Raw genomic sequence first — 24,534 nt, forward strand, 5'->3', positions numbered from 1 at the left:
TCTCAACAACCTTCGCAATGAAGCGAAGGTTGGAGACAGGACGATAGTTAGCCAATATTGCCGGATCCAGGGATGGCTTCTTGAGGAGAGGCCTCACTACCGCCTCTTTCAGGGCAGTGGGGAAGTGACCCTCACTCAACGAAGCATTAATGACGCCCTGGAGCCAGCCTCGTGTAACCTCCCGGGAAGCCAGTACCAACCAGGAGGGACACGGGTCCAGTAAACATGTGGCTGCACTAAGTCTCCCCAAAATCCTGTCCACATCATCAGGAGTCACAGCATCAAACTCCTCCCAGATAACATTCTCAAGACTGTTCCTCGTCACCCTGCCCTGATCTACCCAGTCAGAGTCCAAATCCCCCCGGATCTGAGCGATTTTGTCATACAGGTATTGTCCGAAATCCTCCGCCCTGCCTTCTAAGGGATCCTCCCGCACTCCCAGATGGAGCAGGGAGCGGGTCACCCTAAACAGGGCGGCCGGACGATTCCCTGATGACGCAATAGAGGCGGAAAAGTAGTTAGACTTTGCCGTCTCTATCGCCACTAGGTAGGCCTTAATGTGCGACCTTACCAGTGTTCGATCAGATTCAGCGAGACTAGCCCTCCAACCGCTCTCCAGGCGTCTTTTCCGGCGCTTCATTTCCCTCAGCTCCTCAGTAAACCAAGGAGCCGCACGGGATCGGCATCGGGTCAGAGGCCGCAAAGGCATGACTCGGTCCAAGGCCCCACCAGCCGCCCGATCCCAGGCGGCTACCAGGTCCCCGGCCGAGTCATGTGCTAGATCCTCAGGAAATGACCCAAGCTCCGTCTGGAACCTATCAGGATCCATCAGGCGCCTGGGGCGGATCCATCTAATTGGGTCCGCCTCCCTGCGGCGAGGGGTCGCGGTTCGAAGATCTAGGCGAAGGAGTGAGTGGTCAGTCCATGACAAGGGTTCCATGTCTATATCCCCTATAACAAGACCACTCAACCACTGGCCAGAGACAAAAATCAAGTCCAGAGTGTGACCTCCCCTGTGAGTACGGCCATGAACTAACTGGGTCACGTCCATGGCCGTCATGGAAGCCATGAACTCCCGAGCCACCTCAGACGTTTCACCAACGGATGGCAAGTTGAAATCACCCATGACTAAAAGCCTGGGTGTATCTACTCCCACCGTGGCTATCACGTCGAGTAGCTCAGGTAGGGCTGTTGCCACGCGGCAGGGAGCCAGGTACGTAAGCAACAAGCCCATCTGGACCCCACGGCCCCACCTCACAAGGAGGGACTCACATCCGGCTATCTGAGGCACAGTGGTCTCCCTCGGACCCAGATCCTCGTTAATAATAACTGCCACCACCCCCTCCCCTGGGCCCTCGGCTGATGGAATGCTCTGAAGCCCAGTGGGCACATTTCAACCAGAGGGACGCCACCCTCCGGGCCCAACCAGGTCTCCGTAATACCCGCCAGGTCCACTCCTCCCTCTTGTATAAGATCGTGAATGAGGGGGGCCTTATTGACCACGGACCTGGCATTGCACAGCATCAGCCGAAGGCCCAGCTCCTGAGTATCTAAGCCACCTAGTATCTGAGCAGAGCCTTGGGGACCGGGGCAAGCAATTGCTCTCAGACAGCGAGTGCGAGCCCCCAACACCTGATGTGGTCCCCTGCTCCCGCCATATTTGCCCCTCCCATCTACCGTACCGATGGTACAGCCCTCATAGATATCGTCCCCCATCCCTTTCCCAATCCCTCGTCCGGTGCCCCCCAGATCGTTACCCTGTGCCAGGCACGGCTCTGACCCTGGTGGATTTTCCCCCCCATCCGCCATAGTCGTCTTCCCAGTATCTTTAAAAGAATAATTACAACCTCCCCCCCCCAGAACCCCTTAAAATCTTTAAAAAATTCCCTAAAAGCCCCATAAATTCTTCCTTGCTCCATGCCATCTCTCCAGACTCCAAAGTCCGTCATCGAGATAGGCCCTCGATAATGTGGAGGGCCAAACCTGCGAGAGGGGAGAATCTCGCAGGGCGAGGAGTTCCGACACCAAATACCTATAGTCATCAGGGGAAACAGTCCAAGGGTGGGGGACCGCTGATGTTACAGACATAGGGAAAGTTCCAGTCCATGGTCAGGCCGCCAAGCTCCACTGTCCTCTCACAACAGTGGCTAAGGAAGTGCATATCATTCAACCCCAAAAGTTTCCAGGGCGGCTGTCTCTCACCAAGGCCAATCCAAAAGTAACAAAAAGTTACTTTTTTCAGTACCCTTGTAATTTTGAATGGTCACTAAATGAACTGTTGTAAGTCAAAGACTACCTGTATTCTATCTAGTGTTACAAATTATTTAAACTAGCACCTTCAGTTAAAATAAACTGTCCAAGAAACATGCCACATTCTCTATTTCTTCTGAAGAGCAGACATTGTTCACAATAACACAGAGCAGTTATAAAATAAAGCATTATACCACAATGTTTGACTCCTTAAGCAAAAGGTATATCTTGTGATTTTTACAGTTCAATATTTATAGTCATTTATGGTTTTTACCCATGAATGTCCTGTTTGAAATGTAATATTTCAGGGAGATGAACTCCTGTTTCAGGGACACGTTTTTTAGCTATGCTAACTACTTCTTTCACCTCTCTGTTGGTTTTCAATTCCTAAAAGGTCACAGAAAAAAGCAGATATCTGTAAGTGAATGTTACCTTTTACGTGTATAAGTGATAAAGTATCATTAAATCTCCATTAATATCCTCCTTTCCATTTCGTTTTTCTCTGTCTAATAAAGTGTCTCTCTAAAGTCTCCCAATATTGAATTAACATAGTTTTAAATTATAATCCAAAATAGGAAAACATCAATAAATAAGGGCTTTGTTTTATTTATTTCTTAGATTTATATCTCCTTCAAGTCTTCCATATTTCTTCCAAAATTTCTTTACAATAGAAACTTCATATTATTTGATTGATAGTCACTAAAGCAAAGTTGCCTATGGCATTGCGAGTCAAGGTGGACTTGAACCTAAAATTCCCTTGAGGTATTCAGCATTTTAATTAATTCCAGAGAACCCACGACTCCTTTGGTCATTGTTTCAGAGATACCACCTTACCATATTCCTCAATGCCTTCAACAATAACAGTGCTTCTAATGTACTGTCTTCACTAGAAAAGTTCTTAACAATTCAGGAAGATATTCAGACATGTATCTGCCTTGAAAATAGCCAGGTTGAACTGTATAAAATGGTCAAAAATCGACAGCTGACCCCAGGAAATATTTTCTGACTTTTTGTCTTATAATTTTATGTCATTAAATTTGTCCAATTTCAATTCCACAGAAGCCATGGGTTCCGGATTTTGGACTAAGTAAACCCATTTCAGCTACCTTGGTTGAAAAATGATTGTCCTATGATGCACACTTCTGCCCAGTTAAAATTTACAGAGAGACAAATAGCGGAACTTTAATAGGATATAGATATCACTCTGACTACCTTCATGAACGGAATCCCCAAGACCAAGTTCAAAAGAAGCGCAAAGTTATAAAGAAAGGAAAAATGCAACCATTTCTAGCACAATAAGCCCTATTGGGATCTCAGACAAGCCAGGAAAGAGAGAGAAGGAATACTTGCAGGGATGTTTAATTTATTTATTTAACATATTTATTAAGCTGCCTATCTCATGCATGTGACTGGGCAACACACAAAACTATAAATATTATCAAAAACTTTGGGGAGTTCACTTAAACATCTTACATGAAATATAGCCATTTCCCGTTCCCTATTTCTGTAGGATCACCAAGCCCACTGACAAAACCATATTTTAAAGATTCCCAAAAGTTAATAAAGATAGAACTGCCAGACTCCCAGCTCCTCAAAAAAATGGCAGGTACGCCAAAACCCTCCATCAACATCTACACTTGGGCATGCAAGTGGATTGGAAATAGCTTTGTTTGGAAAATTGCTTCAACCCTTTTTGTGGTTGGCCTTCTCCTGGCATGTTGGGTGAACTAGCCATTATTTCTTCAGCAAACCATAATTAAGCCATGGATCAGTATAAAATATTATCATAATCCATACATTGTCCCATATCTTAACAAGGATTTCCTATTAATACAATAATAAAATTTAAAGTTGTATCCTTTAATTCCCTTTTCAGTAACGAAGTTATATTTATAACATAGTTATAAAATCTTAGTATAAGATGCATGTTACAAGCAGGCAATTATCAGCAGAAACCAAGGTTACAAAGGATCAGAAGTTAAGAATGATAAAAGTATTCTTCAGCTGTTCCATACCTCGTGGAAGATCATTGGACTTAGATAAGGCTCAGGCTTCCGAAGAGTTGTGATTTTTCGGCTGATATTTACCTGAATTGCTTTGTTGACTTTAACAACTATGAAAAGCCAATAAATAAATAAATAAATAAATGAATGAATGAATGAATAAATAAATAAATAAATAAATAAATAAATAAATAAATAAATACACTAACTAACTTGATACATTCATGACTGACATTACTGAAAGGCAAGTGGTATTTTACTTACATGTTTTAAGCGATTTAGTACATATGCTGTTCATATTGCTTTTATTGCATTTCATTGACTAGTAGCGCAAATAGCCAGTTTGATTTGGTGAAAAAGGGATCAGATTTTGGCACAGAATGCACTAACTTGCTTAACAACCAGAATATTTGCTTAATGATTGCAGCATCTGTTTTACAATTGAGGTAAAATAAGGTTGGTCAGGGGGATGCCTTTATTTACAAACATCATAAGTTACAATGGAAATTCTGAGCTCTATTACAGTCATAATTTGAGGACTGTCTATGTTGGATAGCAGCAGCATGATGGGAAGATGTTAGGTAATCCCTTCAGTGGCAATGACAAGGGGGTTATTTCATACTGCATGGGACCAGGCAATGGTAAACCATTCCTGTACTTCCTTCAAAAATACAGAGGTGACCAAGGGGTGAGACATACACTCTCCTTATTAATTCAGCCTATATGATGTATGTATATGAGGGAGGCGGGATTGGGGGGAAATGACTGTGGCATTAAATTTGGAGGAAGAAACAGCAATGATAGATCTTGAGCATGTAGCTCTAGAGAGATGGGCAACTACGTTATATAAATTTGACAAAAATATAAATAAATTTGCCACTTATTAATACTATTTGCTTCAAAATACATGATTTAACTCATTTTTATAATGGCAGTATGGCATGAGAGAATAAAGCAATTTCAGTTCCAAAGCCAGGCTTATATCCCAAATCAAAAGGCTCCAGAAGTCATCAAAATATAAATGAGATTATACCTAGGTATCATTTAGCTATGATCTATATAACAGACATATACACTAAAATCCTGTAACAAAGGACTTTTGAATTTAGTGGGGTTTCTTAGTAAATACCCATAAAACTCTTTTCCCATCTAGAGAGAATGATGAGAATGGTCCTGTTTAATCAAGATTCATGACTCCTACATAAAGAGTTCACAAAATTCAGCATTGCCATTTTTAAAAAGAAAATAGAGCAAGGATTTGAAATATTTTTGACAAGTCAAAGAATTATCATATTTTTATTTCACAGTAAAGTATGAGATAAACTCTGTTCTACCTTTTGGAGAAGAACGTGAATCGGCTTTCTCTGGCTGACCTTTGCGCATCCGGTGTGCATAAATATTTGTAATGTTTAGTTCTCGTTCTCTTTCCTAAAGAAATTCATTATTAAATTTATGTTGATAATATAGTGTATTGGATTAATGTTGGTTCTTCAGAGATCATACATTTCACCGTGTAATTCCCTCAGTATCTCATTTTATTTATCTGTATTTTAAACATTTGCTTAGGCATCATTTGGCCAAATACTTCCTTTTCTAAAGATTCTGAAAGATAAATATCCTTTTTTTTTTCTGGAACTGTGAAGTTTGTGATCAAGTTTTTTTATTTTTACAATTCATAAACAATTAATTAAATTTGACCTTAAAGGTCCTTCCAAAATGTTTTGATACAAAATAGTTATGACATTAACAAAGTATGCAGTATTAAATATGTACTATAATTACAATGAAAATATTAACTGCTTCTCAATTTTCTATCAATACAGGCCTTGATTAATATGTTTTCATGTTGGGACACACTTTTCAAGTACTGTCTGTTCCTAGAAATGGTAACGTGCAAATGGACTAACATAAATTAATACATTGCTGCAATCTAGAGTTTAGATGGTTCCAGGCTGAAAGAAAGCCCCACAAAGCAAGATAGGCTCACCTCAAATGAGCCTTTAGTGAATAGCATCTTGGATGCCTTCTGCGGTAAGAGAAATGTAATTTAAGCTTCTAAATACCTTAAGTTTTAGCTTCAGTGACTTGATTTCTACTTCTAAATTTGCTCTGCTTGACTGAGCTTCAATGATCGTTTTTTCCTCAACTGCTAATTTATGTCGAAAAAAGGCAGTGTTCGATGCGAGCTGCTTTTCCAAATCCTAAACACATTAGAAATAAACCATCAATAAGTTTATTAAATTTTTACAAACATACAATATTGAATTAGAAATTAGAGGAAGGCAACTGAAATATTAGCAAATGTTGCCAAAAGGATGAGAATCCTCAATCTCAGTTATAACACTCACAATTTTTCACAGTCACACAGAGCCCTGCTATGTAGTTCTAAGCAATCTATGTTGCATGTTACCTGAGTTTTCTTATCCCTATCTTCCAATTTTTCGGTAAATGATGTTAATTTACACTGAAGTTCTTCTCTCTCTTCAAGCTTTTTGTCTTCACAAAGATTTTGCAATGACCGCAAGGCATCCTTTGTTTTCAAGTGTTCTGCCTGAACGTCGCTCAGCTTCTTGGAAGCCTTGCGCTCTTTTTCCTGAGATCTGCTCTCAGAGTCTGCCCTTCATTAGCGTGCGTGGCCAAAAGATCAGGCAGGTTAATCTCTGCATTTTTGTATTTACTGATTGCTTTTAAATGTCGGGACTGGAGACGCTTCAAGATTTTATTTTCCGTAGTAAAAGTCTCCACTTTATTCTGCAGGACAGCCACTTCGTTTTTCAGTTCTTTAATTGTATGGTCTGTTGCTGACAATAGATGACAGCCTATCTTATTTTTCTTCTCCTGAGCATTGATGGTATGGTCAGTAATAATTGTCTTCTTCTGCTGAGGTTTCTTTTTAGGCAACGTTTTGCCTCCTATATTAAAAAAAAAAGAAAAAAATCAAGACGGCATGTAAGATTGAGCAAAGGAAGAATCACATCATTTTACATAAGCCTCAGAGCCAAATGCTCAAATATGTTTTGACCACACAGATTCGCTTCCTTTTATATAACTTTTTGAGTCAATCTCTGATGCAACTATTTGTTGATTGACCTATTGTGAAAAATCATACCGGAACTCTCATAATATTAGCTTCCGTAAGACAGAACTGCTATACTCACATATTATGCTAAAAGAGTATTTAGAAAGCTTTAAGATGCATTGACTTCAACTCCTAGACTTCTTCAGCCAGACAGGCCTAAAGCAGGATTGGTAGCCCAGCACCCTAACCACTACACAAAACTTCCTAGACAGACAGGTGGATAGATATACATATACATACATACATACGATATCCAAATAATGATAAAACAATGAATGTAATAGACTGAAAGAAAGTGTGACCATTAAAATTTGCCAACACTTTTTTTTTTAATACTGGAAGCTATTCCCTGGCCCTTGGCTTATTTATTGAAACCATGTGACACCGACATCTGTATGACCATGATAACTGGTGAACTACATCCATCGCTACAAGCCCTATTACCTCGATAGAGGAATTACGGACAGGGTGTGGAAAGCAGTACATTAATGTATTAATCAACTGCATACAATTTAAACATTTTATCAACATTCAAATGGTTTCCAAAATTATAGTATAGTCTCTACAGTATAGAAGTGTCAGGGTAGCTAAGCAAAAGCGGAGTTATAGGACAATTGCTTGATTTTTAGGAAAGGCTTAGCTGCCATTAGTTCGGTTGAAATCTGCCAACCACAGTGAATGCAGTAGTGTTCAAAGTGAGCAATTGCCTTCTTACCTTTTGTATGGACATCATTTTTCTTTTTCTTTTCTGGTAAATTCCGCTCTTTAGTTTTTGGTGTTTGGGGCAATGGGATGGTGTAGCTGCCACTCTCTTCACTTATGGAGGCTTTAGAGGAATCCGAGTGAAAATCTTTGTGATAGTAGTTCTGAGAAGTTCCACAGATGTTCTCTTCTGGACAAATGCTGTTCTTGCTGCCATTGACAGCTGTTCTTGAAGCATTATCATGAAAGTCATTAGAGTAGGTAAACTGAGCACTTCCAGACTTGCTGGAATGTTTGCTACAGCTACTGTCTTGACTGATGGTGCTGTTACTAAGCCTACCTGGAGAATCGTTTGAGCTTCTTCTGTTTCTGCATTGCCCCGATGTTTTATCCTCTTGGACAGTATGATGAAGGGCTGGATGATCAGAAGCCATCATTCCACCAATGACAGGGAAGTCTATCAAGTATATTTTAAATTTCTCAAAGGAAATGGCACTGTAGTCAGAAAAAGAAACAATGTATGATGTAAACATTTACTTAAGCCTTCATCCAATACATTTAAAAGTTGTTTGCGCTGATTCTGTACCAAAAAGGTCACCACAATTTTGGTTCCTAGCATTATATTATTCACTTCTTGAAGAACTGATGTGTTGATTAATTAATATGCTACTTTCTTGGCATTCTCATTCACAGAATGCAATGCCTCCCGAGCCCTGAGTCTTTTCAAGGAGCTAAAAAGAGTAAAATTATAGTGTTACATTTCACAGAATACCTGGACTGACATTCAAATAATAGAATAATGGAGCATGAAGGGACCTTATAGGTCTTCTAGTCCATTATCCTGCTCAAGCAAGCATACATTATTTCTTTCACCCAGCTACTTATGGGAAACATCATACTGAGAAAATATTTTCCTGATAAATCAAAGTCAAAATAGCAGCAGATTATTCCTTGCTAGTTCAGAAACCCTCCAACATTCAAGATTGGCCTTATTTCTACACATTTTAAAAACATGTACATTTTAAAATATGTTAAGGAAACATTAAAATAGGTGCAGAATGCCTTTTGGTTAGTCCTACCTATTTTTAAACACTTATTTCAGATAGTTTGAGTTCTTTTTGATGTGGGAGCTGAACCAGGCTTTGCATATGGCAACTGTTGTGGCCCGTCAGCGGCCTGTGTAGATTTTAGCTGATTCTGACAATGAGGAGGCTGGTGTGGTGCTGCGCTAGCTGCCTGTGCAGGTGGCACTCGAGTCAGACAATGAGGAAGCTGGAGAAGATGTGGTGCCAGAGGCAGGGATTCAGCCAGGGGCTTCAGAACCTCCAGAAGGTCCCTTAAGTGAAGAGGACGAAGTGGAGGAGCCTCTTCTCAATGCTCGGGCACGCAGAGCTGCCAAAAGGCAGGAGTGGCTCCTCAGGAGGAGGTCTCCTCGAGAGTAAGGCTTGGGGCTAATTGGCCACTCCCTTAGCCTATTTAAGGAGGAACACCGACTGAAACTATTTGCAGGGAACAGCTGTTCACTCTCCTTCGTGCCTTGCTCTTAGTTCGTTGCAAATTGCTTTTGGGCTTTCTGCCAACCACAGTAACATCGTGATTACTTTATCTTAGGATTCTTGTAGGCTGTTAAGAAAGTTAATTAACAGCCTTTGTTTGAAAAACTGATTTTATTTTAGTAAACTAAGGTTTGTACAGATTTTGTGTGTGCTGCGTTCTTTGGGGTGCATAGGTGGGGCAGAACAGCAACACTGAATAAACAGACAAGCAAGAGAAGCCCTCCAGAAATGGGCAGGATCTGTTTCTCTGAGGAATTTTACTTCAAAAGATAGTTCCTTAAACCCTACAAGGCTTATAACACTCATTTTGTCCCTAGGCCCCAAAATGACTCTGAAAATCAAAAATGGAGACTCTGTTTTCCTTATTTCTTTCACTGGGAGGAGACGAGAGGTTGCTGTGTAGATTCTGCCCCTTTTATATCTGCATCATTGCATTGGAAACAGGCATCTATTGTACATAAGAGGAGCAGTTTCCATTGTGATGTCACAATGTACGTTTCTAGATTTTGTAAAACTTCCAGATTCAGCGGGCAACTTTGTTAAACAGTCTTAACTGTCAGAATGTGAGAGGAGCACTTATGCTCTAGTCATCTTTTCAAAAGAAGCCCTATGGAATTCTCAGAGATTAGTTCCCTTGTCTTGTTATCCACTTGCCTTGGAATAAGCCCATCAATTTTTAGAAGAATTTAAGGAGAGAAAAGCTGAATGATACATATGTATCATATATAGATGTACAGCTGGCTTAAGGAAAAGAGGCGGGCAGAAAAGAGGCCATTGAAAAATGAAACTGGATGATACAAGAAGGAACAAAAGAAGGAATAAATATAGCAGTTTTAAAAATAAAAAAATAGTCTGAGGTTTTAAGACTGGAGGGATAAAAAAGAAGAAAAGATTAGTTCCCATTGCTGAAATAAATTCACATGCAGATAAAAAACTTTGACCCAGGAAATTATGAGAAAGACAAAGGACAAAGCAATTGAAAGAAGATTCTGACCCCAACATATATTTAAATATATATTTAAAAGAGAATTAAAAAGGAAAGAAGGGAAAAAGACCTATCACTTCTTTTAAATAAATTAAAAAGGAATGAATAAACATATGAAAGGACAAAAGGAAAAAAACTAATTGAGGCAGAGATTGTGCAGTTAGTGCTCAGTTATCATTGATGAGAAATGAACTATAAAAACAGTACATAACGGAAGTTGGCAACACAATTCAACTTGGAAGGGAAAAATAGCTGCTTCGTTTTCCGGGTCCCTTGGAAGAGCTCTTCCACCAGGCCTTTATCTTCCACCTGTTTTTTTGCTTCCCCTTAACTGTTGCTATCTTTGCTTACCCACAACCCGAACCAAGCACTCCTCGACTGCCCAGAGAACAGAAGTCGAAGCTCCCGCCAAGCACCCAGGGTTTAAACTTCCTCCCCACGATGCCCAGACAGAGGCTTCTACCCGAGGTCCGTTTATTCACGTTACCGGTTCTTGGGCTTCGTTGGCAAAGAAGTGGCTGTTTAGATCTTTGCTACTATGGCAACTAGAGAACTTCTTCTCTGAGCATCATGGGACTTGGAGGGCAAAGTTGAATGGAAGGAAAAAGTAAAATGGCAGATGTTAGGGAGGTGTTTTCATCATTCCATCATCTCCAGTTTCCTTCACACTCCTCATTCCACTCATTCCATAAATTATGTTTTTCCTCAATATTCCTCAATCTGGGGCTATGAAAGAGGATGGGCTCCTTTTCCCTGATTTAATAAAACAACAAACACAAATAAACCCACAATTTTTAGAGAATTTTAGAAATATTATATTTTGCACTGGGAAATATCTGTCCTATCAGGCAAGCCAAAACAAAGCATGTAAAGATATGCATGCCTACGTTAGTGTAGGTTCCACTCAATACAATGAAATTTGTTCTGGGATAAATTTATGAAAGGTATAAAATTATACAAGATAAAAAGAATAGTAAAATATATGTTGAGGGAACACCTTCAATTGGGCAATCAAAGATAAAAAAAATAGTTTTTCATGTTTTTCAGAACTGTTAATCTGGGAAGATGATAAATTAAAAGAAGAAAGGATTTTGATTGATTACATTATGAATTTTTAGCAACCACATAGATAGATTTTCCTCATGATTATCCGTTCGTAATCTAGTCCTTCTGGTCCTCCAATGATGCACTCTTCACTCCTGCAACTGAGTCCATCCACCATCACCAAGAAGGGCTTGGTCGCTGTCTACTTTTCCCTTCCACATTTCCTTGCAGTAGAACAGGGGTCCTCAAACCTTTTAAACAAGGGGCCAATTCATGGTCCCTCCAACTGTTTTGGGGCTGGACCGCCTGGGTGGGCATGGCTAGATGATCATGTGACTGGGTGGGCATGGCTAAATTTATCATGTGACTGGGTGGGCGTGGCCAATTTAGCAGTCCATTTCACCAATTTAGCAGTCCATTAAACCATACACACAAATTAAACTTTAATTTGTTTTGCTCCTGGAAGTGTTTTATTTGCTTTTGTTTGCATGTTGCTCTTTTGAAAAATAATCTTTATTTACATTTTTCATTAAAAAACATAAAACCAACACAACGTAAAAAGAAAACACACAAAAAGCAATACAACAATAAACAAGCATACTTCTTTGCTTCTTTACAGTACCTTAATACACAAATATTCGGTACTATATCTCTACATTATAATCCGCAGAAGACAAAACAATTTATATGCCTTAATATATCAATTAGGTCTATCCGACCTCACTTGTCTTATATAGAATAGGTTTCTCAATAAATATCATTCCTCCTCTAATATGGGTTGTAATTTCCTCTTTTCTAGCCATTTATAAAATTTATCCCAAGCTAAACCTCCCTGTGTTTGTTCTCTCTCCTTTAATTTTTTGGTTAGTGTATCTGCTTCCGCATATTCTAAGATTTTTTTTAATAATAGCCTCTTCTGTTGGGATATTCTGGTTTTTCCAAAATTGGGCGTATGTCAATCTTGCCGCTGTGATGATATGTAAAGCCAAATACCACAAATCCTTTTTTATATTTTCCGGCTTGGACCCGAGCAGGCATGCCTCTGGGCTCCAGTCTATTTTTACCATTAAAATCTCATTAAGCCATTTTTTTATTTTCCCCCAGAATTCCGTTGCTTTCGGACACGTCCACCACTGATGATAATAGGTGCCGTGCTCCCACCCGCATTTCCAACATTCTGCCGCATGCCCCAGGAACATTTTTGCTAGTCTATCGGGGGGTAGGTGCCATCTATATATCATCTTATATATATTTTCCTTATAAGCCGTGGATACTACTAATTTCATATTATCGCACCAAATCTCTTGCCATTTGTCTAAATATATTGGGTACCCAAAATTTTTTCCCCAAGCGATCATGGTGTCTTTAACTATTTCCTCACCTATCTCTATTTTCATAAGCAATTTATAAGTTTTTGAGCTCATGGCTTTTTCTTGGCCCATCAGAATTTTGTCTAGCTCTTGTGTATCACCATTAATGCCTTTCCCATCTCTATCCTTTTGAAATTTAGATTGAATCTGCAAATAACCCCACCAATCTATTTGCACCCCTTGGGAGTTTAATTCCTGTTTAGATTTTAATCTCCTTTGTATGTTCATCAAATCTTTATATGTTAATTTTTTGGCTACATTATAAAGGTTGGGATATGTCACTGCTTCTAGAGGTGCTAACCAGCAAGGTGTTTTAGTATAATATTTTCTACTGACTTTTTCCCAATTTCGAATTAAGATATTTCTTAAGTAGTGTCGGGTAAACCATTTGCTTTGTGGGGTATTCTCACGCCAAAGTGCCTTATGCCAACCTTGTTGAAGGTCAAACCCTTCTATTTTAAGGAGACGACTGTTACATAAGGTAATCCATTCTTTTACCCAAGTTAATAATGCAGCCGAATGATAATTCTCCCAACAAGATAATCCTAAACCTCCTCTTTCTCTTAATTCTTGCATCATCTTTCTTTTGATCCGCGGTTTCTTCCCCTGCCAGACATATTTAGTTGTTAATTGGTTTAGCTCCATAAATTTTTTTTAGATAGGTTCACTGGGGCAGTTTGGAATAAAAAGTTGAACTTCGGTAAAAGATAAGATTTTACTGTTGTTACTCGTCCTAGTAATGAGAGTTGTATTTTGCTCCATTTTTCTAGATCTCTTTTGGTTTGGGCTAGTAGTTTGTTATAATTGTCCTCCTGTAAACTCGAATACCTATTGGTAAGCCACACTCCCAGGTATTTAACTTTATTCACTACATTTAATCCAGTTATCTTCTGTAGATCTCTTTTTGACTCTTCTAAAATGTTCTTAGTTATTATATTTGTTTTCTTTTTGTTTATTGATAGCCCTGCTACAGCTCCGAATTTTTCAATTGTCTCTAATAAATTTAAACAAGATTCTACGGGCTCTTCCAAAATAAAAACCATATCATCAGCAAAAGCTTGGGTTTTATATATCTGTTGTCCAATTGTAAGGCCTTTGATTTTTTCCTCATTCCTTATTTTACGTAGTAGTGTTTCTAATGATAAAATAAAAAGTAAGGGGGATAGGGGGCATCCTTGTCTTGTGCCTTTATCAATAGAAAATTCTTCTGTCAAGTCCCCATTTATCAATAATCTGGCCCTTTGTTTAGTGTAGATAGCTTTAATCGCATTTATAAACCTCTGCCCAAAGCCCATATATTCTAGCTGTAATAATATATAGTCCCAGTTAACTCTATCAAATGCCTTCTGGGCATCTATAAAGACTAAAGCAACCTGTTTGCCAGGGTGTTCTTCATAGTATTCCAGTACGTTTAACATAACTCTCATATTGTCTCTTAATTGTCATGATGGTAAGAATCCTTTTTGGTCAGAATGTATGAATTCATTCAAAAATCCTTTTAGTCTATTTGCTAGAATTGTGGTAAAAATTTTGTAATCTGAGTTCAGAAGGGAAATTAGTCTATAGTTTTTTATGTCTGATGAGGGGGGGTCTTCTTTTTTTTTTTTTTTTTTGATTTCTATACCGCCCTACTCCCGAAGGACTCAGGGCGGTGCACAGCCAAACAATAAAATACATACATACAAAATTTAAAAGTGGAATTAAAATTGAATTAAATAGTTTTGGCCCAAACAAATTAAAACCCTAATCAATTTAAAACCAATTTTAAAATTTGAATATATAAAATACTAAAAAATATTAAAAATTTAAAAATCTTTTATAAAAGAGGGAGAAAATTAGGCCAGGCCCGCCTGGTGAAATAAAAAGGTCTTTAAGGCACGGCGGAAGGTGCGCAGATCCGGGATCCTCCGTATCTCCAGGGGGAGCTCGTTCCAGATAGTAGGTGCCCCCACAGAGAAGGCTCTCCCCCTGGGGGCCACCAGTCAACATTGTTTGGCCGACGACACCCGGAGGAGCCCCTCTCTGTGGGAGCGTACCGGCCGGTGGGAGGTTATTGGTGGTAGTAGGCGGTCCCGCAAGTACCCAGGTCCTGAGCCATGGAGCGCTTTAAAGGTGGTAACCAAAACCTTGAAGCGCACCCAGAAGACCACCGGGAGCCAGTGCAGCTCGCGCAGGAGGGGTGTTACATGGGAACGCCATGTCGCTCCCATTACCACCCGCGCGGCCGCACTCTGCGCCAGTTGGAGCCTCCGGGTGCTCCTCAAGGGGAGCCCCATGTAGAGAGCATTACAATAGTCCAGGCGGGAGGTGACAAGGGCATGAGTGACTGTGCGTAACGAGTCCTGATCCAGAAAGGGACGCAACTGGCGGATCAGGCGAACCTGATGAAAAATCCTCCCGGTCATGGCCGTCAAGTGTTCTTCTAAAGACAGCCGTGAATCCAGGAGGACGCCCAAGTTGCGAGCCCTCTCCGTGGGGGCCAGCGATTCGCCCCCAATAGTCAGCGATGGCGTCAACTGACTATATCGGGACATCGGAAACCACAGCCACTCGGTCTTGGATGGGTTGAGCCTGAGCCTGTTTCTCCCCATCCAGATCCGCACGGCCTCCAGGCACCGGGACATCACTTCAAGGGCATCGTTGGGGTGGTCTGGGGTGGAGATGTACAGCTGGGTGTCATCAGCATACTGGTGGTACTTCACCCCAAAACCACGGATGATCTCGCCCAGCGGCTTCACATAAATGTTGAACAGGAGGGGTGAGAGGACTGACCCTTGTGGCACCCCACATATGAGGGCCTCAGGGTCGACCTCTGCCCCCCTGTCAACACAGACTGCGACCGGTCAGAGAGAAAGGAGGAGAACCACTGCAACACAGTGCCTCCCACCCCTAACTCTTCCAACTGGTGCAGCATGATACCATGGTCGATGGTATCAAAAGCTGCTGAGAGATCTAACAGGACCAGGACAGAGGAGCAACCCCTGTCCCGAGCCCTCCAGAGATCATCTACCAATGTGACCAATGCCGTTTCCGTGCTGTACCCGGGCCTGAAGCCCGACTGGAACGGATCCAGATACGACGTTTCATCCAGGTGCTGGGGGAACTGATGCGCAACCACACTCTCAACAACCTTTGCCACAAAGCGATGGTTGGAGACCGGACGATAGTTTACCAACATTGCCGGGTCCAGGGAAGGCTTCTTGAGGAGAGGCCTCACCACCGCCTCTTTCAAGGCGGCGGGAAAGTCACCCTCACCCAACGAAGCATTTATAATCCCCTGGAGCCAGCTTCGTGTCACTTCCCAGGAAGCCAGCACTAACCAGGAAGGACACGGGTCCAATAAACAAGTGGTCGCATTCAGTCTGCCCAGAATCCTGTCCAAGACCTCAGGGGTCACAGGATCAAACTCATCCCAGATAACATTCTCAAGACCTGCCCCAGTCTCTCCCCCTGAGACTACCCAGTCGGAGTCCAAATCTTCCCGAATCTGAGTGATTTTGTCATACAGATACTGAACAAAATCCTCGGCTCTACCGTCCAAGGGGTCCTCCCGTGCTTCCTGGTGGAACAGGGAGCGGGTCACCCTAAAGAGGGCGGCCGGGCGGTTATCTGATGACGCAATAAGAGCAGCAAAATAGCTACATTTCGCTGCTTTTATCGCCACTAAGTAATTCGTAATATGGGATCTTACTAGTGTCTGGTCAGATTCAGAAAGACTGGCCCTCCAACTACTCTCTAGGTGTCTTTTCCAGCGCTTCAACTCCCTCAGCTCCTCGGTAAACCAGGGAGCCAACTGAGATCGGCGCCGGGTCAGAGGCCGCAAAGCACGACCCGATCCAGAGCTCCAGCGGCCGCCCTATCCCAGGCGGCCACTAGGTCTCCAGTAGAGGCGTGTGCCAGAGCCTCAGGAAATGGCTCCATCTGGAATTCTTTAGGAATCAAACTAATTTTAGCCTCTCTCCATGAGTAGGGAATTTCCGCTTTCCCCACTATCTCATTAAATAGGTCCTTCATATGCTCTCCCATAGTCTCAAACATTGTTTTGTATAATTCTGCTGGAAGTCCATCTGTGCCCGGCGTTTTTAGATTCCCCTGTTTCTTTACTACTTTTTCAATCTCTTCTAAAGTAATTTCTTCATCTAATATTTCTTTCGTTAAGTTCGATAACTTGGGTAAATCCAAATTCTCTATATAATTTATAATTTATCTTTTATTAAGTTCCCTTCCTTGTCTTCTAATTGATCAATTCGTCTAATCTGTTTTTCTTCTTTTAATCTAAATGTAAGTCATTTTCCTAATTTATTTGCTGATTCAAAGTGTTTTTGTTTTGCTAACTTTATCTTATCTTTCAATTTATCCAATTCCAGGAGATTAAGCTGATGTCTTAAAATTATTATCTGTTCTTTTGCTCTTACCGAGAGTGGATTATCTTGTAAGTGTTCCTCGACTTTTATTAATTTGCTTATTAACTCACCCCTTTCTTGTTCTTCTTTCTTATGTTTAATGGCCATATATTTAATGCAAAGACCTCTTATAAAAGCTTTGGCGGTATCCCAGATTATTTGTAGTGACATCCCCGTTGTTTTATTCTCTTGAAAGAAAAGGGGTATTTCTGTCTTAAGTATTTGTGTAAATTAAGTCTCTTTTAGAATCTGCATGTTGCTCTTTTGGTTTACTTTTCTTTTTACTGGATCATTTTTATGTTGATTAGGAGCCTCATGGTGCACTTCAGGAAACTCAGTTTTCCAGCAATTCTTCTGAATTGCAATCAACAAGTCTCTGTCTGTCTCTGTCTCTGTCTCTGTGTGTCTCTGTCTCTCTCTCTCTGTCCCCTGGGGGGGAGGAAGGAACCCCGAACTGGTGGTGGGAATTTGATGTCTGGAGGCTGACGAGCCACACACCGAAGACCAGCTGGCTAGCGGTGAGGCAGAGCAATCTCGCAGTCTCCCCAAAAGTAACACATTTCTTGTCACTAGAATCTTGAAGACTCAAGGGAGCATGAATGTTTGTGCTGTAGCCGCTGGAGCTACTAAACAGTGTGGTGCTCTCCCCTGATGGCCACCCGCTCACCGTCCCCCCCACCTACTAATAATAATACCTGATCCTGCCTTCCTGACACCAAATGAGCACTTGGGCTGCTACTCCCCCTCCCCACCCCTGATCCTGCCTTCCTGAAACCAAAGGGGCAGTTGGGCTGCATTCCTCCCCCCACCCCATACCTTATCCTGCCTTCCTGACACCAAAAGGGCAGTTGGGCTGCCACTCCCCCTACCCCACACCTGATCCTGCCTTCCTAACAGCATACAGGCAGTTGAGCTGCTGCTCCTTCCCCCACCGTAGGTGGGCCTGGAGAGCTGTCCGGTGCAGTCCCTATGGTTATGGGATTACTGGTCTTCGGATTGGTAGTGGCTTTGCCACCATGATCCAACCCAGGCATCTACCATCATCAGTGATGAGAAGAAATCAAGAAAATTCCACACCGGATCAGTCGTCGCCCAGATCAATAAGGGCCATGTCAGATGATATGGCTCCTGGACCTCTGTCAAAAAATGGGCTACAGGGCTCAGTTGTTACTACTGGGGAACCAGGGTGTGCAACTGCAAAGTGACTGGAACAAAAGCGCAAAACCTGGACAGCCAAAGAAAATCGAGAAATCATAAAATGTTACTACCAGGCAAAACCAACAGTCTGATTTCAAAAAAGAATGATGCAACTGTGGAAGGAAAAACATTCGGAAAGTGATGTAACTGAACAACGATTAATGGATCAAACATTTCATCATCTGTAATAAAGTTTTTACAGATGAGGAAATGCAATATCTAGAAACATTGGCTAAAAAGAAAACAAGAAGTAATGATGAACAGGCTGAAGAAATTGTTCCAACACCTGAACAAACTGACCAACCAGCGGAAGAAACCAACATACAGGATAAAGATCGTCCTCTGCAACAACTCGAAAGTGTAGAGCTAAGTGATCTAGCAAAAACGATGAAGGAAAATATTGAAAACAACATCAAAGAAAACACAGGGAAAAAAAGACTGCCTGCCATTCGGGAAGTGCATAGCAAATGAGAGAAAGATCTACTAAATGCCCTGAACAACATTTTAACTTCCATCCTATCTAGCATAATACGTGACACAAACCAGCTAATGTACCGCACAGCCACCATGATAACTGCAGAACTGGGTAATAAAATGCCAAAAAAGAAACCACTGGAACACCAAAGTTATTACCGGTTTGCAAGATCCAGACTGAACAAGTAGCAACCCACCACTGGTCATAAGTGCGAAGACCAATCTTAAATCACTTCTTTCAGCACCACTATAACTTTGAACAGTTGCTAGGCAAATGGTTGTAAGTCAAGGACGATCTTTATTTACATAAAGTGCTTGAGCAACACCATTCCCAGCCATTCCGCAAGCATCTTTTCTGACATGTACCTTTTATATCATAGCTCTAAAACCTGTGACATATTCTTTGTCTTCCTCCGAGGATAACTTTTGCACCTGCCTGTTTATAATCACTTAACAGTAACTTAACAAAAACCAGATGTTTCTTTTCATGCGTTTTGTAGATATGGGAGCACCTTGGATATACAGTCCATTTTTATAACCGCCTATTGTCCAATGACCACATTAACAAAATTAATAAGGGTTTATTAATAAATGCAGTGGATTTCAAGAACTATTTCCAGTTATGAAATATTAATTATTGGCTTGATTAATAAATAAGTGCTATGAATTGCAAACACCATATATACACAATACATTATATAAATTTAGCATTTTCACATCAGCTGTATTTTCCAAAGATATGCCAATTATAAAGATTCTGTTTCACTGAGCAGCTTCATTTGAGAAATGATTCCATTCCACAAATTCACCTCTGTTTTTTGAACTTATAGTTAACCAAAATATAAAGATTATTGCAGATTTTCCATGTTGTGTTTTTTATTTGATAAATTACTACCTAAAATAATGATAAACAAGGCAGAGTTCAGCTAAACTGTTCAGCTAAGCTCAAACTGCCCAAAGAGCTGCTTATACAGTTCTACAGAGGAATTACTGAGTCTGTCACCTGCACCCCTATAACTGTCTGGTTTGGTTCTGCAACCCAAAAAGACAGTCACAGACTTCAGAGGATAATTAGAAGTGCAGAAAACACAATTACTACCAACCTGCCTTCTATTGAGGACCTGTATACTGCATGAATCAGAAAGAGGGCTGTAAAAATATTTATAGACCCCTCACATCCTGGACATAAACTGTTTCAACTCCTACCCTCAAAACGACGCTATAGAGCACTGCACGCCAGAACAACTAGACACCAGAACAGTTTTTTTTCCCTGAATGCCATCACTCTGCTAAACAAATAATTCCCTCAACACTGTCAAACTAGTTACTAAGTCTGCACTACTATTAATCTTCTCATCGTTCCCACCACCCATCTCCTTCTACTTATGACTGTAAGACTGTAACTTTGTTGCTTGTATCCTTACGATTTATATTGATATTGTTTCTTGATTGCTTATTTGTACCCTATGACTATCATTAAGTGTTCTACCTTATGATTCTTGATGAACGTATATTTTCTTTTATGTACACTGAGAGCATATGCCCCAAGACAAATTCCTTGTGTGTCCAATCACACTTGGCCAATAAAAAGTTTTATTCTATTCTATTTTATTAATCACTGCACTGCCATGGCTCAGTGGTTAGAATGCAGTTCAAGCTTTGTTCTCATTGCCTGAATTACATCATGTATTTTTGCTCTATATTCATCCCAAAAAGCTCTAATATTTATGTGTTATAAAAATGCGCAAAAAGTTCACAAAATATAGGGTTTTGTGATGTTTATTATAATAATTATAGAAACTACTAATATATTCTAGTTCTAATACTATCTAATATCTACTATCTAATATATCTAAGTTTTAATACTAATGTCTACTATCTAATATTGCCTAGTTCTAATACTATCCACTATTTACAATCTATTATGTCCTAATAATATCTAATATCTACTATCTAATATATCCTAGTTCTAATACTAGTATCTGTTATCTAATATTGCTTAGTTCTAATACTATCTACTATTTACTATCTATTATATCCAAGTTCTAATACTAACATCTGCTATCTAATATCTCCTAGTACTAATACTATCCAGCATCTAATATCTACTAGTTCTATGGGCTTGACTGGAATCACCCAATGCAAGCCATCATTTGTCTATCAAACCTCATCATGGGGTTTTCTTACTGGGTGAAGATTTGTTTTTCCACCCTTACCCTCCATGCTTAAATTAGAGTTTGGATCATTGCTACTCAAGATGCGGTACGGACCAAACAGTTTTTCCAGAAGAAGCCTTTTTTCCCCCGGCAATATCTTGGGACTGTTATCTTCAGTGGGAGTGGAAGCGGTGTCTTTTTGTCTTTTCTTGGGCAATTTGTAAAAGGAGGGCTCATAACTGTTGACAGAATCACCTAAAAAGTCAGCTATATCACCCTGTTGCCTGTTCCTTCGTCTTCTCTTGCATGTTATCTTTGGACCTGTTGAAGGATATCCCTGATGTAAATTTTGAATGGCCTCTGAAAATACATGCTGTTTTTTAGAGGTAGATGGTGTTCTCTGCCTTTCTAGTGTTAATATGTCACAAACAGCTTCTTTTACCTCTTGATCTTCGTTTTCCTGGTTTTCAACTGGTTTGGTCTTTAATATCTCAAATTCTGCGTCCAATAGGACCAACCCTTGCCTGTCTCTCCTGTTTTTGTGTTTTCTACTCTTGGGCAGATCTCTTCACTTTGTAATCCTGCAAAAAATGTTATTTCAGCCGTAACTATTTAGAAACATCCATTATTTGTAGGAGAAAACAACAGTGACAAAAGTACATTACAAGTAGTCCTTGACCTACGACCATGTTAAGTGAATAATAACACGGTTGTTAAGTGAATCTGGCTTCCGCATTGACTTTAGTTGTTGGAAGGTCGCATAAAAGGATCACATGACCCAGTCATAAATATGAACCAGTTGACAAGCATCTGAATTTTGATGATGTCACCATGGGGATGCTGCACTGGTCATAAGTATGAAAAATAGTCATAAGTTACTTTCTTCAGTACCCTTGTAATTTTGAATGGTCACTAAATGAACTGTTGTAAGTCAAAGACTACCTGTATTCTATCTAGTGTTACAAATTATTTAAACTGGCACCTTCAGTTAAAATAAACTGTCCAAGAAACTTATTCCACATTCTGTATTTCTTCTGAAGAGCAGACATTATTCACAATAACACGGATCAGTTATAAAATAAAGCATTATAGCACAATGTTTGACTCCTTCAGCAAAAGGTATGTCATGCGATTTTTACAGTTCAATATTTATAGTCATTTATGGTTTTTACCCAAGAATGTCCTGTTTGAAACGTTGTGCACTGGTAATTTTTCAGGGAGATGAACTCCTGTTTCAGGGACAAGTTTTTTAGCTATGTTAACTAATTCTTTCACTTCTGTTGGTTTTCAATTCCTAAAAGGTTACAGAAAAAAGCAGATATCTGTAAGTGTATGTTACCTTTTATGTATATAAGTGACAAAGTGTTGTTAAATCTCCATTTATATCCTGCCTTCCATTTTATTTTTCTCTGTCTAATAAAGTGTCTCTCTAAAGTCTCCCAATATTGAATTAACATAGTTTTAAATTATAATCCAAAATAGGAAAACATAAATAAATAAGGGCTTTGTTTTTATTTATTTCTTAGATTTATATCTCCTTCAAGTCTTCCATATTTCTTCCAAAATTTCTTTACAATAGAAACTCCATATTATTTGATTGATAGTCACTAAAGCAAAGTTGCCTATGGCATTGCGAGTCAAGATGGACTTGAACCTAGAATTCCCTTGAGGTATTCAGCATTTTAATTAATACCAGAGAACCCACGACTCCTTTGGTCGTTGTTTCAGAGATACCACCTTACCACATTCCTCAATGCCTTCAACAATAACAGAGCTTCTAATGCACTGTCTTCACTAGAAAAGTTCTTAACAATTCAGGAAGATATTCAGACATGTATCTGCCTTGAAAATTGCCAGGTTGAACTGTATAAAATGGTCAAAAATGGACAGCTGACCCCAGGAAATATTTTCTGACATTTTGTCTTATTATAATTTTATGTCATGAAATTTGTCCAATTTCAATTCCTCAGAAGCCGTGTGCATCAGTTTTTAGCATAGAATGCACTAACTTGCTTAACAACCAGAATGTTTGCTTAATGATTGCAGCATCTGTTTTACAATTGAAGTAAAACCCGGTTGGTCAGGGGGATGCCTTTATTTACGAACATCATAACTTACAATGGAAATTCTGAGTTCCATTACAGTCATTATTTGAGGACTGTCTATGTTGGATAGCAGCAGCATGATGGGAAGATGTTAGATAATCGCTTAAGTGGCAATGATAAGGGGGTATTTCATACTGCATGGGATCAAAAATACAGAGGTACACTAAGGGGTGAGACAGATAATCGCCCAGCCGCCCTGTTCAGGGTGACCCGCTCCCTTCTCCATCTGGGAGCGCGGGAGGACCCCTTGCAGGGCCGAGCTGAGGATTTTGTACAGTATCTGGATGATAAAATAACTCAGATTCGGGAAAACTTGGCCACTGACTGGGTTAGTTCAGACGAGATGACTGAGGCAGGCCTTGAGAATGTTATCTGGGAGGAGTTCGATCCTGTGGCTCCCGAGGACGTGGACAGGATCTTGGGACGGCTGAACGCCACCACATGTTTATTGGACCCATGTCCGTCCTGGTTGGTGCTGGCTTCCCGGGAGGTTACACGAGGCTGGCTCCAGGGAATTATCAATGCTTCTTTGAGTGAGGGTGTCCTGCCGGCCGCCTTGAAAGAGGCAGTAGTGAGGCCTCTCCTCAAGAAGCCATCCCTGGATCCGGCTGTTTTGGCTAACTATCGTCCAGTCTCCAACCTTCGCTTTATTGCGAAGGTTGTTGAGAGTGTGGTGGTGCGACAGCTTCCACAGTACCTGGATGAAGCTGTCTATTTGAATCCGCTCCAGTCCGGTTTCAGACCTGGGTACAGCACGGAAACGGCATTGGTCGCGTTGGTGGATGATCTCTGGAGGGCTCGGGATAGGGGTTACTCCTCTATCCTGGTCCTGTTAGACCTCTCAGCGGCTTTTGATACCATCGACCATGTTATCATGTTGTGCCGGCTGGAGGGACTGGGAGTGGGGGGCACCATTTTGCGGTGGTTCTCCTCCTATCTCTCCGACCGGTCGCAATCCGTGTTGACAGGGGGGCAGCGGTCGACCCCGAGGCGCCTTGTTTGTGGGGTGCCACAAGGGTCGGTCCTCTCACCCCTCCTGTTCAACATTTATGTGAAGCCGCTGGGTGAGATCATCCGTGGTTTTGGGGTGGAGTTCCATCAATACGCTGATGATACTCAGCTGTACATCTCCACCCCAGACCATCCCAACGATGCCTTGGAAGTGATGTCCCAGTGCCTGGAGGCCGTGCGGGTCTGGATGGGGAGAAAC

At 40.8% G+C, this 24,534-nt stretch overlaps 2 protein-coding genes and 1 pseudogene across 3 annotated transcripts in view; all 3 read right to left on the reverse strand.

The window, feature by feature from the left end:
- Nucleotides 1-3,737: 3,737 nt before the first annotated feature.
- Nucleotides 3,738-11,300, reverse strand: LOC148113377 (lebercilin-like protein; annotated as a pseudogene). The gene is made up of 6 exons (XR_015734476.1): nucleotides 10,927-11,300; nucleotides 8,048-8,529; nucleotides 6,664-7,165; nucleotides 6,317-6,454; nucleotides 5,588-5,681; nucleotides 3,738-4,363 (listed from the first exon to the last, which is right to left on the reverse strand). The product of XR_015734476.1 is annotated as a lebercilin-like protein (transcript).
- A 9,794-nt stretch (nucleotides 11,301-21,094) lies between these two features.
- Nucleotides 21,095-22,378, reverse strand: LOC132712486 (lebercilin-like protein). The gene is made up of 2 exons (XM_087871543.1): nucleotides 22,359-22,378; nucleotides 21,095-21,767 (listed from the first exon to the last, which is right to left on the reverse strand). Exons 1-2 carry the CDS (start codon nucleotides 22,376-22,378, stop codon nucleotides 21,224-21,226), a joined length of 564 nt encoding a protein of 187 aa, XP_087727669.1. The 3' UTR covers nucleotides 21,095-21,223.
- Nucleotides 21,662-24,534, reverse strand: part of LOC117656638 (lebercilin-like protein) — a 28,023-nt gene continuing 25,150 nt past the window's right edge. Inside the window, exons 9-10 of the mRNA XM_087895172.1 lie at nucleotides 22,392-22,513; nucleotides 21,662-21,800 (exon numbers count right to left, since the gene is read on the reverse strand). Of these exons, the coding sequence (XP_087751298.1) occupies nucleotides 22,478-22,513 (36 nt within the window). The 3' untranslated portion in view covers nucleotides 21,662-21,800; nucleotides 22,392-22,477. The remainder of the gene's footprint in view (nucleotides 21,801-22,391; nucleotides 22,514-24,534) is intronic.

The sequence above is a fragment of the Pantherophis guttatus genome, chromosome 5 (assembly GCF_059756535.1).
Source record: "Pantherophis guttatus breed Tessera chromosome 5, ASM5975653v1, whole genome shotgun sequence".
NCBI lineage: Eukaryota > Metazoa > Chordata > Lepidosauria > Squamata > Colubridae > Pantherophis > Pantherophis guttatus.

Coding starts and splice junctions, on each gene's coding strand:
- LOC132712486 (XM_087871543.1), bottom strand. CDS start 22,378: ATGACTATAAATATTGAACT. Junction 21,768..22,358: donor ATGACTATAAATATTGAACT/GTAAAAATCGCA, acceptor GCCCAAGAGTAG/AAAACACAAAAACAGGAGAG.